A 13,443-nucleotide genomic window follows, 5' to 3' on the forward strand; every position below is an offset into this window, starting at 1 on the left:
TTGTATCCAGTCATTAGTACCTTCACTGCATGTAGGTACCTGTACTTGTATCCAGTCATTAGTACCTTTACTGCGTGTAGGTACCTGTACTTGTATCCAGTCATTAGTACCTTTACTGCATGTAGGTACTTGTATCCAGTCATTAGTACCTTTACTGCATGTAGGTACTTGTATCCAGTCATTAGTACCTTTACTGCATGTAGGTACCTGTACTTGTATCCAGTCATTAGTACCTTTACTGCATGTAGGTACTTGTATCCAGTCATTAGTACCTTCACTGCATGTAGGTACCTGTACTTGTATCCAGTCATTAGTACCTTTACTGCATGTAGGTACTTGTATCCAGTCATTAGTACCTTTACTGCATGTAGGTACTTGTATCCAGTCATTAGTACCTTTACTGCATGTAGGTACTTGTATCCAGTCATTAGTACCTTTACTGCATGTAGGTACTTGTATCCAGTCATTAGTACCTTTACTGCATGTAGGTACCTGTACTTGTATCCAGTCATTAGTACCTTTACTGCATGTAGGTACTTGTATCCAGTCATTAGTACCTTCACTGCATGTAGGTACCTGTACTTGTATCCAGTCATTAGTACCTTTACTGCATGTAGGTACTTGTATCCAGTCATTAGTACCTTTACTGCATGTAGGTACTTGTATCCAGTCATTAGTACCTTTACTGCATGTAGGTACTTGTATCCAGTCATTAGTACCTTTACTGCATGTAGGTACTTGTATCCAGTCATTAGTACCTTTACTGCATGTAGGTACTTGTATCCAGTCATTAGTACCTTTACTGCATGTAGGTACTTGTATCCAGTCATTAGTACCTTTACTGCATGTAGGTACTTGTATCCAGTCATTAGTACCTTTACTGCATGTAGGTACTTGTATCCAGTCATTAGTACCTTTACTGCATGTAGGTACTTGTATCCAGTCATTAGTACCTTTACTGCATGTAGGTACTTGTATCCAGTCATTAGTACCTTTACTGCATGTAGGTACTTGTATCCAGTCATTAGTACCTTTACTGCATGTAGGTACTTGTATCCAGTCATTAGTACCTTTACTGCATGTAGGTACTTGTATCCAGTCATTAGTACCTTTACTGCATGTAGGTACTTGTATCCAGTCATTAGTACCTTTACTGCATGTAGGTACTTGTATCCAGTCATTAGTACCTTTACTGCATGTAGGTACTTGTATCCAGTCATTAGTACCTTTACTGCATGTAGGTACTTGTATCCAGTCATTAGTACCTTTACTGCATGTAGGTACTTGTATCCAGTCATTAGTACCTTTACTGCATGTAGGTACTTGTATCCAGTCATTAGTACCTTTACTGCATGTAGGTACTTGTTTCCAGTCATTAGTCATTGATGGGACTCAGCCGTCTGTGGTTCTACATCACATGTCATTTATCTGACGCTTTTATCCAAAGCGACTTACAATAAGAACATTTAACCATAAGGACACAAACTCAGAAGAACAAGAAACAAGAAAGTCTGATTTCATCGAATGAGCCAGTTTACAACTTGCTGTAGATAAGAACCAATATGAGGACAGTTGAAGTTCTCCAGCCAGTGAACAGAGCGTTTTTAAGGTTCTCTCTCCCCTCAGGTTCCTCCGTCAGGTGGCGGAGGCCCTGCGGTTCCTCCAGGCTAAAGGACGTGGTGCACAGGGACATGAAGGATGAGAACCTGCTCTCCCCTCAGGGACCCGGGTCTACAGCCCCCAGGAGTGGATCTCCTGTGGTCTCTAGAAGACGGTTCTCTCACCTTTTGGTCTCTGGGCGTCTTGCTCTTCAACATGGTGTGCGGCAACATCCCCTTTGAGCGTGAACAGGACATCCTGAAGGCCACGCCCACGTTCACCAGACGGGTCTCTAAAAGTGATCGGAGGTTCCGCCCTCCGTCCCAAACCCCGGATCGGCTCAAATGTCTTCCCAGAATGCCAGTCTCTCACTTGCTGGTGTCTGTCTTACCGTCCTGAGGAGCGACCCACTCTGGAGGAGATCCTGTCTCACCCCTGGATGGAGGAAGAGGAGGAGGAGGAGGAGACCTGCAGGAGGACCAAGGCTCTCTGTCCAACCAGTCCCTCTGACCAGCTGAACGTACAACAACGTGACCCCACTAGGCTCTGGATAAAAGACCCGTCGCTGTAAAATACTCCTTTCTCATTGGCCGATCTTAAAGTGGCTCGTTGCCCACTTAGTTATGGTTATTTATATGGAATAAGAACTTATGGAATGGAAAGATCCAATATTTGAAAATGTTTTTGTGACTTGATCAGGTTGTGTCGTGGTCTTTTATTACCCACAATTCATTGTATTCAAACCCATTAGGACAAGGGATAAAAAACCTTACAACTTCTTATGAGCGAAGAGTGAAAATATCATAATTTAACATTTGACATTATGACGTCATCTTACATTATGATTTGCTACGTTATTCATTACATAGTCATGTGTAATGTTATAGTTGTATATCACAGTATCAAACACTACTGCTTTATGTTACAATGATTGGGCGACCCTGGTAGAGATCGGACAGGTGAGCCCCTCCAGCAGCCAATAGGATTCCTTCACGTTCAACCTGCAGGTGAAAAGAGAAGCAAATGCTACAGTTTTTTTCGGTTGCTAAACGTCAGCGAGAACAACTGGAGTCACATGTGCAAAACTATAACTACAGTCTGCACAGCAGCAGTTCATGAGGACCGAACTCTAGATCCTTTTCATTGCTTGAACACAGTTTTCAAAACTCTACACACTGATCACATGACGTCTCCACAACCTGCACTTTCAAACACTGATGATTGCAATTCAGCTGAAAGGCTGAGCATCTTGTTTTAGACTTGTTAGTGAACACACACACACACACACATATATATATATATATATATATATACTGTAATATATATATATATATGTATATGTATGAATATATGTATATTTATATGTATATATATGTGTATTTAAAAAACTAAGATCGAGGAATTGCTTTGTCACTTTTGTCTTTCACAGAAGTTGAGCCCTTTTTTGTTTAAATAAATAAATAAATCATGGATTAATTCTAAAAATATTAAATCTAACACCCACACGGTTAAAAAAACGTTAAAATACCTAATTATTATAAAAAATACGAAATTACTACCAGTCACACTGAATTATGTCATTGGTATTATTGACACAAAACACCTTGATTCTGAAATACTACTCCGACTCTTTGAGATTCTTCCTGGATCCACAGGTCCTTTAAGGAAGTGCAGCGGACGTACTTCACTTCTTCCAAACACCATGATATACGTGAGAATTTGAATGAAGCTTTTAAGCCATTTAAGTCATTTGTGTTTGTAACATTTTGTAACAATTACAAGTTAGAAGTTTTTCTCTAAATTGTCGTTGGAGTTACAGTCACTGGTGTTACTGGTGTTACTGGTGTTACTGGTGTTACTCCTGCTCCTGGTAACGCCAGTGGCATCTTGTATAAATGAGCCACATACAGGCTGCAAGACTGACTGTTTTTAGAGTTTCACTGGTAGTTGTGTTGATTTCCTATTTCGTTTGTCTACGGTGGCTCGTCCTAGTCCTTTAGATGTTTTTAATAAATAGTCCGGAACATGTACGGAAATTGTATGAAAAATGCTGACTTCAAGAATGTCACTGGTGTTACATTGTTTTCAGTGATGTGATACTATAGATGTATTTTTTCACATTTCAAGCAATTTTTTTCTGTATTGATTGGTGATGCAATGATACATTCATATTTTTGAAAAAATCTCACAAAAATCTCACAATTTTTGTTGAATGAAAAATGATACGGTAAAACAAATCATACATTGTTGTAAGAACGTCTGCAGTTTTATAAAACAATGTTATTTTATTGGTCTCATAGTTCCATTACTCTACCGTTAGCATCATTTTCAAGTTGTTGTGACACAATTTTTCAGACCATTTAATGTTGTTTACAAGTAACACAAATGACAAAAATCCTGCAAATGAATTATTCAATAAAATATCTAAAAATAATAAAATACAATACATTAAGCTTGCCATTTTGTGGATTGATTAAGTTTAGAAGTTGGTTAATAGATTAAAAGACGTTTTTGTTATGAAAGGAGAAATACATTTCAGAATATTTGTACCTAAACTCCACCTTTTCTGCAGAATGACCCATGTGTGTATCATTTTAAAATGTATAATATAAAAAAGCACAATGTAAATGAATATACAAAAAAATACATTAAGACATATTTGCATCCATTTAAAATAAATTACATTAATTGAAAATGAAATGACCTTTAACACAGTTCAGCAACCGGGCCTCGTTTTCTCCCTCAGAGTGGTTCCTCCTGTCACTTCGTGATTTCTCCGCAGTTGTAGTTCCTTTACTTCCGGTAAACACCTTCCTCTCCACACTGTTTCCATTCCGGCGCTTGAGCTGCTTCCCCCCGGAGTCTTCGTCTGTGGGCTCCGGTCTGATATCCGCGTGACGGCCTCTGGGGGTCGGGGCTCCGTTAGCAGAGGAGCTAGCCGGGAGGCTAGCGCAGCGTCAACCAGCGCGGTAGCGGGCCGAAGGTCCGGTCGACGGGCAGACGGAGCCCAGCATGGCCGCGGAGAGCCAGAGCCGGGCGGCCGAGGAGAAGACGTCGGGCCGGAGTGACGGTGAGGGAGGACCGGGGAGGGGTAGCTAACTAGCGGCCAACAAGCTGCTCAACTGACAACACCTCTTTCATTATACGTCAAACATTCATTTCATGGTACTATTAAACTAACGTGCATCCCAACTGTTTAATGAAGAGAACAGTATGGTAGTTTTAATTTAAATAAAACAAGGAAGCTAGCTGGGCTAACGGCTAACGTCACTGTTTACTACTGTGTGTGATGCTGACCGACCCAGTGTTACAGTTAGCTCTGCAGCTAATGCTAACAGCATCCAGGTGCGATGCTGACGTGGAGCTTTCAGGTGCGGTTGATGTGGTAACAATACACACAAAGGTGTAGTCAACGTTTATATTAGTGTACTTTAGATACTGCTTAGTTTAATCTACAGCAAAGCAAGTCACTCCTGTTTTATTATTTGTTTTTGTCTGTCATCATTATGTTTTGTACCATGTATCTTGTGTGCACTGTCCACTTTGCTGCCGCCGTTCTGTGGGATTAATAAAGGAATATCTTATCTTAAAGTATCTATACAATCCTCCTGTTTGTAGATACTGTGAGAAGTACTAACTAACGCACTAAAATGTGGTTGATAAACAAGTGTTACTGGTTTGCACAGTTGTTTTTGTGTCACCTCCCACTTTGGAAGAAGAAAAATGTTCACGCTTCAACACAATTGGAACAATGCAAGTAAAGTTCTATCACTGAAAAACATAACAAATATTTGGCAGAAAATAGTTTATTGTGTAATTAACCTGTTTTGCACTGAACGTCGTTTCAAGATAAGTGGAACCTTTGCAAAACCAAACAAAGTTATTGCAGAAATGAGCCGCCTCATGATCATAATTCATGCTCGTGTTTACTCATGAGAGGCAACAGCAGGCCGAGTGCTTTTCACTTGTGTAAGATGAGACATCAAAGTTCTTCAAACAAAGAATTTCCCAAAGCGCCCACCTGTAATACCACGACGACCCACCAGAGGGCTGCGCCCCACCTGTAATACCACGACGACCCACCAGAGGGCTGCGCCCCACCGTTTGAAAGACACTGGTTTAACAGGTAGACCAGTAGAGAGACGGGTGGACAGGTGGAGTCAGTGCTGGTGACGTGACTCCTCCCCCTGATCTTCTCCTTCCTCCTCATGCTTACTGTGTCTCACCTTGACTCCCTGAGCTCCAGCTGACCTCCTCTCCTCCTCCTGATCTCAGGGAGGAGGAGGAGACTGTTGAGACTCTCTCCTTTCCTCCCTCAAACTTCCCTCCAGTCAACAAGAAGCTCAAGTACATCAGCCTGGCAGTGCTCGTGGTCCAGAATGCGTCACTCATCCTCAGCATCCGATACGTGCGCACGTTGCCAGGCGATCGCTTCTTCACCACATCCGCCGTCGTCATGGCCGAGGTCCTGAAGGTGCTCACCTGTCTGCTCATCATCCTGCTGCAGAGGAGATGTGAGGCACCTCTGGCTAAACTTCATGGAGCTAATAACCAACTAATTATTACAAATAAATAGGGAAAGTTACTGATGCCAGCCAGAGATGTTCACCAAAGCGCTGTCTGTCTCTCCCATCCCGTCTCCAGTCCACTTGAAGGACACCGTCTACTTCCTGGTTGACTCCATCTTGTTTCAGTATAAAGACACTCTGAAACTGGCCGTTCCTTCTCTCATCTACACTCTGCAGAACAACCTGCAGTACGTCGCCATCTCCAACCTGCCCGCTGCCACCTTCCAGGTGAGACCTCCTCCTCCTCACCTTCATCATCGTCACAGCAGACGCCTGATCCGGTGGTTTGATCCCCCAGGTGACCTACCAGCTGAAGATCCTCACCACGGCTCTGTTCAGCGTGACCATGCTGAGGAAGAGTCTCTCCAGGGTGCAGTGGCTTTCTCTGCTGCTGCTGTTCGCCGGCGTCGCCGTGGTGCAGGTACTTGTCCACCACCACCCTGGTGGTGTCCACGTGCTGGTACTCCGACATGCCGCTTTTTAATGTTTTATCATTGTCACCATGTGACCCCGCCCCCAGATGGAGCAGGAGGGCAAGAAGGAGGCCTCGTCAGCGGCCTCCTCCACCCAGAACTACACCGTGGGCCTGGTTGCCGTGGTGATCAGCTGCCTGTCGTCGGGCTTCGCCGGCGTTTACTTTGAGAAGATCCTGAAGGGCAGCGCAGCCTCGGTGTGGGTGAGGAACGTGCAGCTCGGCATCTTCGGCACAGCGCTGGGCGCCGTCGCCCTCTGGTGGCAGGACGGCGGCGCGGTGGTGGAGCGCGGGGTGCTGTTCGGCTACACCGGCGCCGTGTGGTGCGTGGTGCTCAACCAGGCCTTCGGCGGGCTGCTGGTGGCGGTGGTGGTGAAGTACGCTGACAACATCCTGAAGGGCTTCGCCACCTCGCTCTCCATCGTGGTCTCCACGGTGACCTCCGTCTACCTATTCGGCTTCCAAGTGGACCTACTCTTCACCGCGGGGGCGGGACTGGTCATCGGCGCCGTCTACATGTACAGCCTCCCCAAAGGACCCTCCTCCTCCTCTCCCTCCTCCTCCTCCGCCTCCTCTGTGACGCCCCCGACAACGGAGCTGGAGGCATTTCTGCCAAAGTCAGTGCTGGTGAAGTGACTCCTCCCCCTGATCTTCTCCTTCCTCCCTCATGCTTACTGTGTCTCACCTTGACTCCCTGAGCTCCAGCTGACCTCCTCTCCTCCTCCTCATCTCAGGGAGGAGGAGGAGACTGTTGAGACTCTCTCCTTTCCTCCCTCAAACTTCCCTCCTCCTTTGGTCAGAAGATCTTCTGACTCAAATGGGAGGAGGTTTTAACTCCTCCTGCTCTCCTCCCTAAACACTAATGTCTCCTCTCTCCTCAGAGCTCAGAGACTCGTAGCTCCTCCCCCACCGTCCTGATCACAGACTAACCGCTGAAAGCACAACGAGGAGCAGCGTCTCTGCCTTAAAACTCTGTGGGACTGGAAGAGGACAAGCCTCACGCTGATTATTGATTATTGATTGTGCTTCAGGAGAATCTGCTCAGCTTCTGTTTCTTTATTCTTGAGGAACAGTGAAAAACTGAGATGAAAGTTAACGAGGTAAAAACGTTCAAATCTGTCATTTAAATCTGCAAAAGAAAATAAACAGTGAAAAAACATTTTGATTGAATGAAAACTGATAATGTGAACTCGTCCAGCTCTCCTCCTCCACCCGCTTCCTCTGCTCTCCTCCTCCACCCGCGTCCTCTGCTCTCCTCCTCCACCCGCGTCCTCTGCTCTCCTCCTCCACCCGCTTCCTCTGCTCTCCTCCTCCACCCGCTTCCTCTGCTCTCCTCCTCCACCCGCTTCCTCTGCTCTCCTCCTCCACCCGCTTCCTCTGCTCTCCTCCTCCACCCGCGTCCTCTGCTCTCCTCCTCCACCCGCTTCCTCTGCTCTCCTCCTCCACCCGCTTCCTCTGCTCTCCTCCTCCACCCGCTTCCTCTGCTCTCCTCCTCCACCCGCGTCCTCTGCTCTCCTCCTCCACCCGCTTCCTCTGCTCTCCTCCTCCACCCGCTTCCTCTGCTCTCCTCCTCCACCCGCGTCCTCTGCTCTCCTCCTCCACCCGCTTCCTCTGCTCTCCTCCTCCACCCGCGTCCTCTGCTCTCCTCCTCCACCCGCTTCCTCTGCTCTCCTCCTCCACCCGCTTCCTCTGCTCTCCTCCTCCACCCGCTTCCTCTGCTCTCCTCCTCCACCCGCTTCCTCTGCTCTCCTCCTCCACCCGCTTCCTCTGCTCTCCTCCTCCACCCGCTTCCTCTGCTCTCCTCCTCCACCCGCTTCCTCTGCTCTCCTCCTCCACCCGCGTCATCTGCTCTCCTCCTCCACCCGCTTCCTCTGCTCTCCTCCTCCACCCGCTTCCTCTGCTCTCCTCCTCCACCCGCGTCCTCTGCTCTCCTCCTCCACCCGCGTCCTCTGCTCTCCTCCTCCACCCGCGTCCTCTGCTCTCCTCCTCCACCCGCGTCCTCTGCTCTCCTCCTCCACCCGCGTCCTCTGCTCTCCTCCTCCACCCGCTTCCTCTGCTCTCCTCCTCCACCCGCGTCCTCTGCTCTCCTCCTCCACCCGCGTCCTCTGCTCTCCTCCTCCTGGTTCTTCTTCTATGGTTTCATGTGTTCCAGATGATGCTTCTCTTTTAGATCAGTAATCAGTTGTTTATCACTGATCAATATCATCGATGGATCCGACTGAAGAGTGTGAAACACTGGTGTTATAAATAGTAATTGATCAACCTTTTGATTGATGGCTGCTCGGTGGAGGAGACGTAAGGTAGAAGGTGGAGGAGACGAGTAGATCTAAAGTGGAAGGAGGCGATATTCTATATTCATATTAATGGTGTAAACATTGATTCATAACCTGCTACTCACAGCTTCTTCCTCATCATTGACTTTACATTAAGGATTTAATACTTTTCACATTGGAAATGATTGTTAAGTCTCTGCAGGAGACAAAATATACAAACGTTTTATTGTCACAATTGATGATTTCTGTCTTTGATAAGAGGATGAGAATGAAGATGATGAAGATGAGGGTGATGAGGATGAAGTTATATTGGCCTTTTATGAAGTCTTGATTTGATAAACAGTCGCTGTGGAAGAAGTACACACAGCAACAACCGCCAGGCCCCGCCCCCTCATGGCGCCTTCAACTCAAGTCACCAACCTGTGTTAAAGCAACAATGTATTTACTTATGTAGGTATTGTTACGGCCGTACATAAAGAAAACAAGTACAATGAAATACAAGAGTTTAATTATTCGTTCAGAATAACGGTAACTTAACAAAACAAAGTCTATGTTCACAACAAAGGGGACAATCATCCTCCAGATGGGGGGGGAGGATTGTATGAGTTGGGTTAAAAGCGACGTCTCCAGAGGCAGTCGCCCCCCTGGAGGGAGGCCGGGGGAGTTTCATCCTCTCCACAACTAAGAGGCAGGCAGGGAGCAGGGGAGTGTCATCTCCCACGCTCTCCCAGAACACAGCGCCACCAGCAGGCGGGCAGACGAAGGGCTCGGTCAAAACAGTATATGAATTCATATCTTTTGTATTTCAATCATATATGATTTTTGTAAGCTTAATTTCATTATTCATGTTAATTTTCTGACACAATATTTAACAACTGGTTGGCACATGTTTAATTAACAAAACACAAATGAACTTCTCCTTCCTCTCTTTTCTCCTGCAGGTGTTCAGCCAAACAAAAAGGATCTTGAGTGACAGACGGCTGGTGTCACCCCTGCTGGTACTACAAGTATTAACAGTCGATAGTGATACGACTTATTATTATTATTATTATTATTACGTTACTACTGTAGTGTTATCATACTAGTTTGTGCTACTACATCTACATTATGCACTACTGTAAAATAGGTTAGAGTTCTACTGTAAGTATTATACATTGCATTATGTTATGTATTCATCATTTCAAAATAAAAGCTTTTTCAAAAATGTGTATGAAGATTTGAAAGATTGATTCAACTACTGTATTTTTTCCTTAGAATTCTTTAAAAAAAAACTAAACTGAAAACTGCTCGAAAAAAATATTAATAAAAGTGAATAAATAATAAAGTAAAAATATGCTGTAGATTGTGAATTTAAACGATCTGGATTCACTCATTCAAAATAATGCAATTGACTTTGATGTATAGATTTCAAAATAAAAGTCCATATTGAAAATGAAATGTTCTTAAGGGAAACTATCAAAACAATTTCATTAATGTTTTTTCGTAAAGTGTCTTGAAGAGAAATTAACCTGAAGTGAGTTTCCTTTAATTTGTGTATGAGAATGTATTTTTCTGTTGTTGTTTTCACCCTGTGGTTGGAGATTGATTTAACCAATGGAATTATTTCATTGTCTATCGGTGTCATTTTGTTCTGATTGAAACTTTTCTGAAGTCAGATTCTCATGTTTCGTTTTATATCTAAAGTAAATGAAGAAATCATCATAAGCAGAGTGTAGGTCATTGATTTGACTCATCAATCTAAAATCATCAGCTGACTTTTGTTTAGTCTTCAGAATATATTAGTATTCAATTCATTTTATTTTGTAGAGCCCAAAATCGCAAATTACAAATTTGCCTCAGAAGCCTTTACAGTCTGTACACATGCGACATCCTCTGACCTTTGACCCTCACATCGGTACAGGAAAAACTCCCCCAAAAAATTCTCTCTTCGAGGAGGAAAAAAGGAAAGAAACAAACTCAGCGAGAACGTTGGAGGAGGATCCTTCTGTCAGGATGGACAGAAGACAAAGTGCTGTCCCTGCATATTTACACCTTTTAAAGACTCTCACACCACTGAGTAGGTGAGTCCTGAGGGGTCAGGGGTCAGACTGTTTCACCAGGTCCGCCCTGAAGAGCAGCAGGTGAACAAAACAAACAACCCCCTAATCACAGAAGAGAGATCTTCTGCTTCTGACTTCTTCTGTGAAACGTGCATGTAGATGTTGATTTTATTCTGCCAGGCATTAGCCTACACCGCGCGGGCCTGATGGTGTCCTGTTCCTTCCCAGGAATCAGTCGGTACCCATTCCCAATGAGTCCTCCTGAACCGGTGTCAGCCGGATCCCGTTCTTCGCTGATGAAGAATCTCTGAGAGGTGAGAGTCCATTTGTCTCCTCCTACTTCTTTCTTTGACTTTCCAACAAGGAAAATAATCTGTTTTTATTTTATTCTAATCTGTTTTTATTTGTCTACTGTACTTAAGTACAACTTAAGATGTTTACGTTGAAGATATGAAACATCAGCATTCATCTGAGACGATTAGTCATTAGTGGATCGAGCCACTGGATTGGCCGAAGTGATTGAATGAATGATTGAGGTATTGTTGGTGCCACGCCCCTTTTCCTTCCTTTATGGGGATTGAGTCACGTGGTGTTTGGCATCACTGGGATAGAATGTGTGGTTGGGTGAGAGACGGGGTTTATATTTTGTACACCGATGCTTGAATCATTGGACAAAGATCCGCAGTAACTGGATCAGGGACACGTTGCTCGGCCTCTCGGGGACAGCAAACAAATGACGTCACCCACAACAACCATTTCATTAGTGACGAGTCGTTTTCCTGTAGGACCTCCTGTTGGTCGGGTTCAGTGTGGATCGGATGGCCGATGCGGTTCTGTTGGCTCAGCCCAGGATGAGGTGCAGGTCTCGCCTGCTGTGGATCAACACAGAATAATAATAATGCTTAGTACCGAAATAAATAAATAACTAAATAAGAAATTGTGAGGGATGACTATGTTGTTTGAGTTTGTTACTTTTGGTTCTGGTTTACATTTCTTCTTCTTCAGAACATTATTCTCACTGTTTGTACTGAGCTTAAAATGTTCACCATTAAACATTAAACAGGTTTTATTGGTCTGCAATAATTGTTTGTGTTCATAATTCACCGTAAGACGTTAACTGTTAGTGGTTTATAATATCTATGGCTTTTATATTGTATTAGAACATAATTATTAAAGTACTAATTTAATATAACTATAAATACAACATGAAACATAAAACGTTTTAATACAGTGAAATATACGATCATATGAATGCGCGCATGCGTAGACTGGATGGGGGGGACTCCTGTGACGTCACAGGAGTAGATTAAACTTGGACTTGGTGAGAGGGCGCCTCGTGATGAAAGAGGGGGAGGAGTTTTCCTGATGACGTAGGCGCAGAGAGAAGGGGAGCGAGCGACAGAGGGGGCGGGGCTGCGTGCGTGACGTCAGGCAGCGCAGCAGCTTCTCCTTGTAAAGCCGCAGGTCGGTCAGACGGACGGACCTTAAATACCTCGCAGCTCCGCGAACGGGACGTTTGACAGCCGAGAGGACCGAGACGCGTCCACGTGCCTCCGGTCATCTGCCCCCGGGACTGCAGCCGCTCGGTGTCCTCCGGTGGTCCCGACCCCCCCGCGCCCCGCTGCGTCCTCCCGCGGGCCGCCGTCTCCTCGTGCCTCTCCGCGCTCATGCGCTTCTTCAGACTCACATTCAAGTGCTTCGTGGACTGTTTCTGAAGGTCGCCGCTCGCGCGCCGGTTTGACTCTCTTTATTTTTTATTATCTGCTGTTTTTTTTTATTTTCACTGTCGTGTCTCTAATTTCGGATCGAAGGACAGAAATGTCTCCTGATTATTACTAGAACATTCTACGTTTGTACACTGTGGACTAATCGGGATAAATAAATCTAAGTGATTGTGGATCATCGTGTGCTCATAATAACAACAATAATAATAACAATAATATTTATTGTAAGTCGAGCAGGAGAAACATCGGGATAGAATCCCGTGACCGGACTCACCCCCCCGCGTCTGACAGCTCCAGTAGGACCGGGACCGGGAGAACGAGCAGAACCAGCATCAGAGGTTCTACGAACCTGCAGATTTAAAGGGGACGTTGTGCGTGAACGAGAACCAGTGCGGACCGGCCCATTACTGGTCCATTACTGGTCCTTTACTGGTCCTTTACTGGTCCATTACTGGTCCTTTACTGGTTCTTTACTGGGAAGAAACCCCGCAGGACTAAAGGGAACCTAAATACACCAGAGCAGTTGACTTTTAGAGACAGGTGTCCTACCAGAACCCACCCAGACACCGGACCCAGCGGTGAACCGATTGGGACCAGGGATGGAGAAGCAGACCCTGCCGGCCTCCTCCTGCTCCCTGGTTCTCCTGGAGGAGACCAGGAAGAACCCCCTGCTGCTGACCAATGGAGGGGCGGGAGGAGGTTACCCCCCCTCGGCCGCTAACGGCAGCCTCGTCCCGCTGGCGCCGGGGTCCAGCCTCGGGCCGACCG

The 13,443-nt window shown here is 45.5% G+C and overlaps 2 protein-coding genes and 1 long non-coding RNA gene across 4 annotated transcripts in view; 2 read left to right on the plus strand and 1 right to left on the minus strand.

The window, feature by feature from the left end:
- The first annotated feature begins 4,377 nt into the window (after window positions 1-4,377).
- On the plus strand, window positions 4,378-10,116 carry slc35a2 (solute carrier family 35 member 2). Of its 2 annotated transcripts, none has more exons than XM_040193747.2 (6): window positions 4,378-4,669; window positions 5,931-6,113; window positions 6,244-6,395; window positions 6,466-6,588; window positions 6,688-7,256; window positions 9,854-10,116. In XM_040193747.2, exons 1-6 carry the CDS (start codon window positions 4,612-4,614, stop codon window positions 9,879-9,881), a joined length of 1,113 nt encoding a protein of 370 aa, XP_040049681.2. In that variant the 5' UTR covers window positions 4,378-4,611; the 3' UTR covers window positions 9,882-10,116. The 2 variants fall into 2 exon arrangements, with proteins under 2 accessions (XP_040049681.2, XP_040049680.2); XM_040193746.2 differs by lacking the exon at window positions 9,854-10,116 and adding an exon at window positions 7,521-7,798.
- Window positions 5,109-5,983, minus strand: LOC144383495 (uncharacterized). Its single transcript, XR_013450908.1, has 2 exons — window positions 5,661-5,983; window positions 5,109-5,620 (listed from the first exon to the last, which is right to left on the minus strand). It is a non-coding gene; the product is annotated as an uncharacterized LOC144383495 (long non-coding RNA).
- Window positions 10,117-12,360: 2,244 nt separating the features above from the next.
- slc6a8 (solute carrier family 6 member 8) overlaps window positions 12,361-13,443 on the plus strand; it is a 22,103-nt gene continuing 21,020 nt past the window's right edge. Inside the window, exon 1 of the mRNA XM_078081030.1 lies at window positions 12,361-13,443. This exon is cut by the window's right edge and continues 168 nt beyond it. Coding sequence (XP_077937156.1) covers window positions 13,275-13,443 — 169 coding nt within the window. The 5' untranslated portion in view covers window positions 12,361-13,274.

This window comes from Gasterosteus aculeatus, chromosome 2 (genome assembly GCF_964276395.1).
Source record: "Gasterosteus aculeatus chromosome 2, fGasAcu3.hap1.1, whole genome shotgun sequence".
NCBI lineage: Eukaryota > Metazoa > Chordata > Actinopteri > Perciformes > Gasterosteidae > Gasterosteus > Gasterosteus aculeatus.

Coding starts and splice junctions, on each gene's coding strand:
- slc35a2 (XM_040193746.2), top strand. CDS start 4,612: ATGGCCGCGGAGAGCCAGAGCCGGGCGGCCGAGGAGAAGACGTCGGGC. Junction 6,589..6,687: donor CCGGCGTCGCCGTGGTGCAG/GTACTTGTCCAC, acceptor CCCCGCCCCCAG/ATGGAGCAGGAGGGCAAGAA. Junction 7,257..7,520: donor CTGGAGGCATTTCTGCCAAA/GTCAGTGCTGGT, acceptor CTCTCTCCTCAG/AGCTCAGAGACTCGTAGCTC.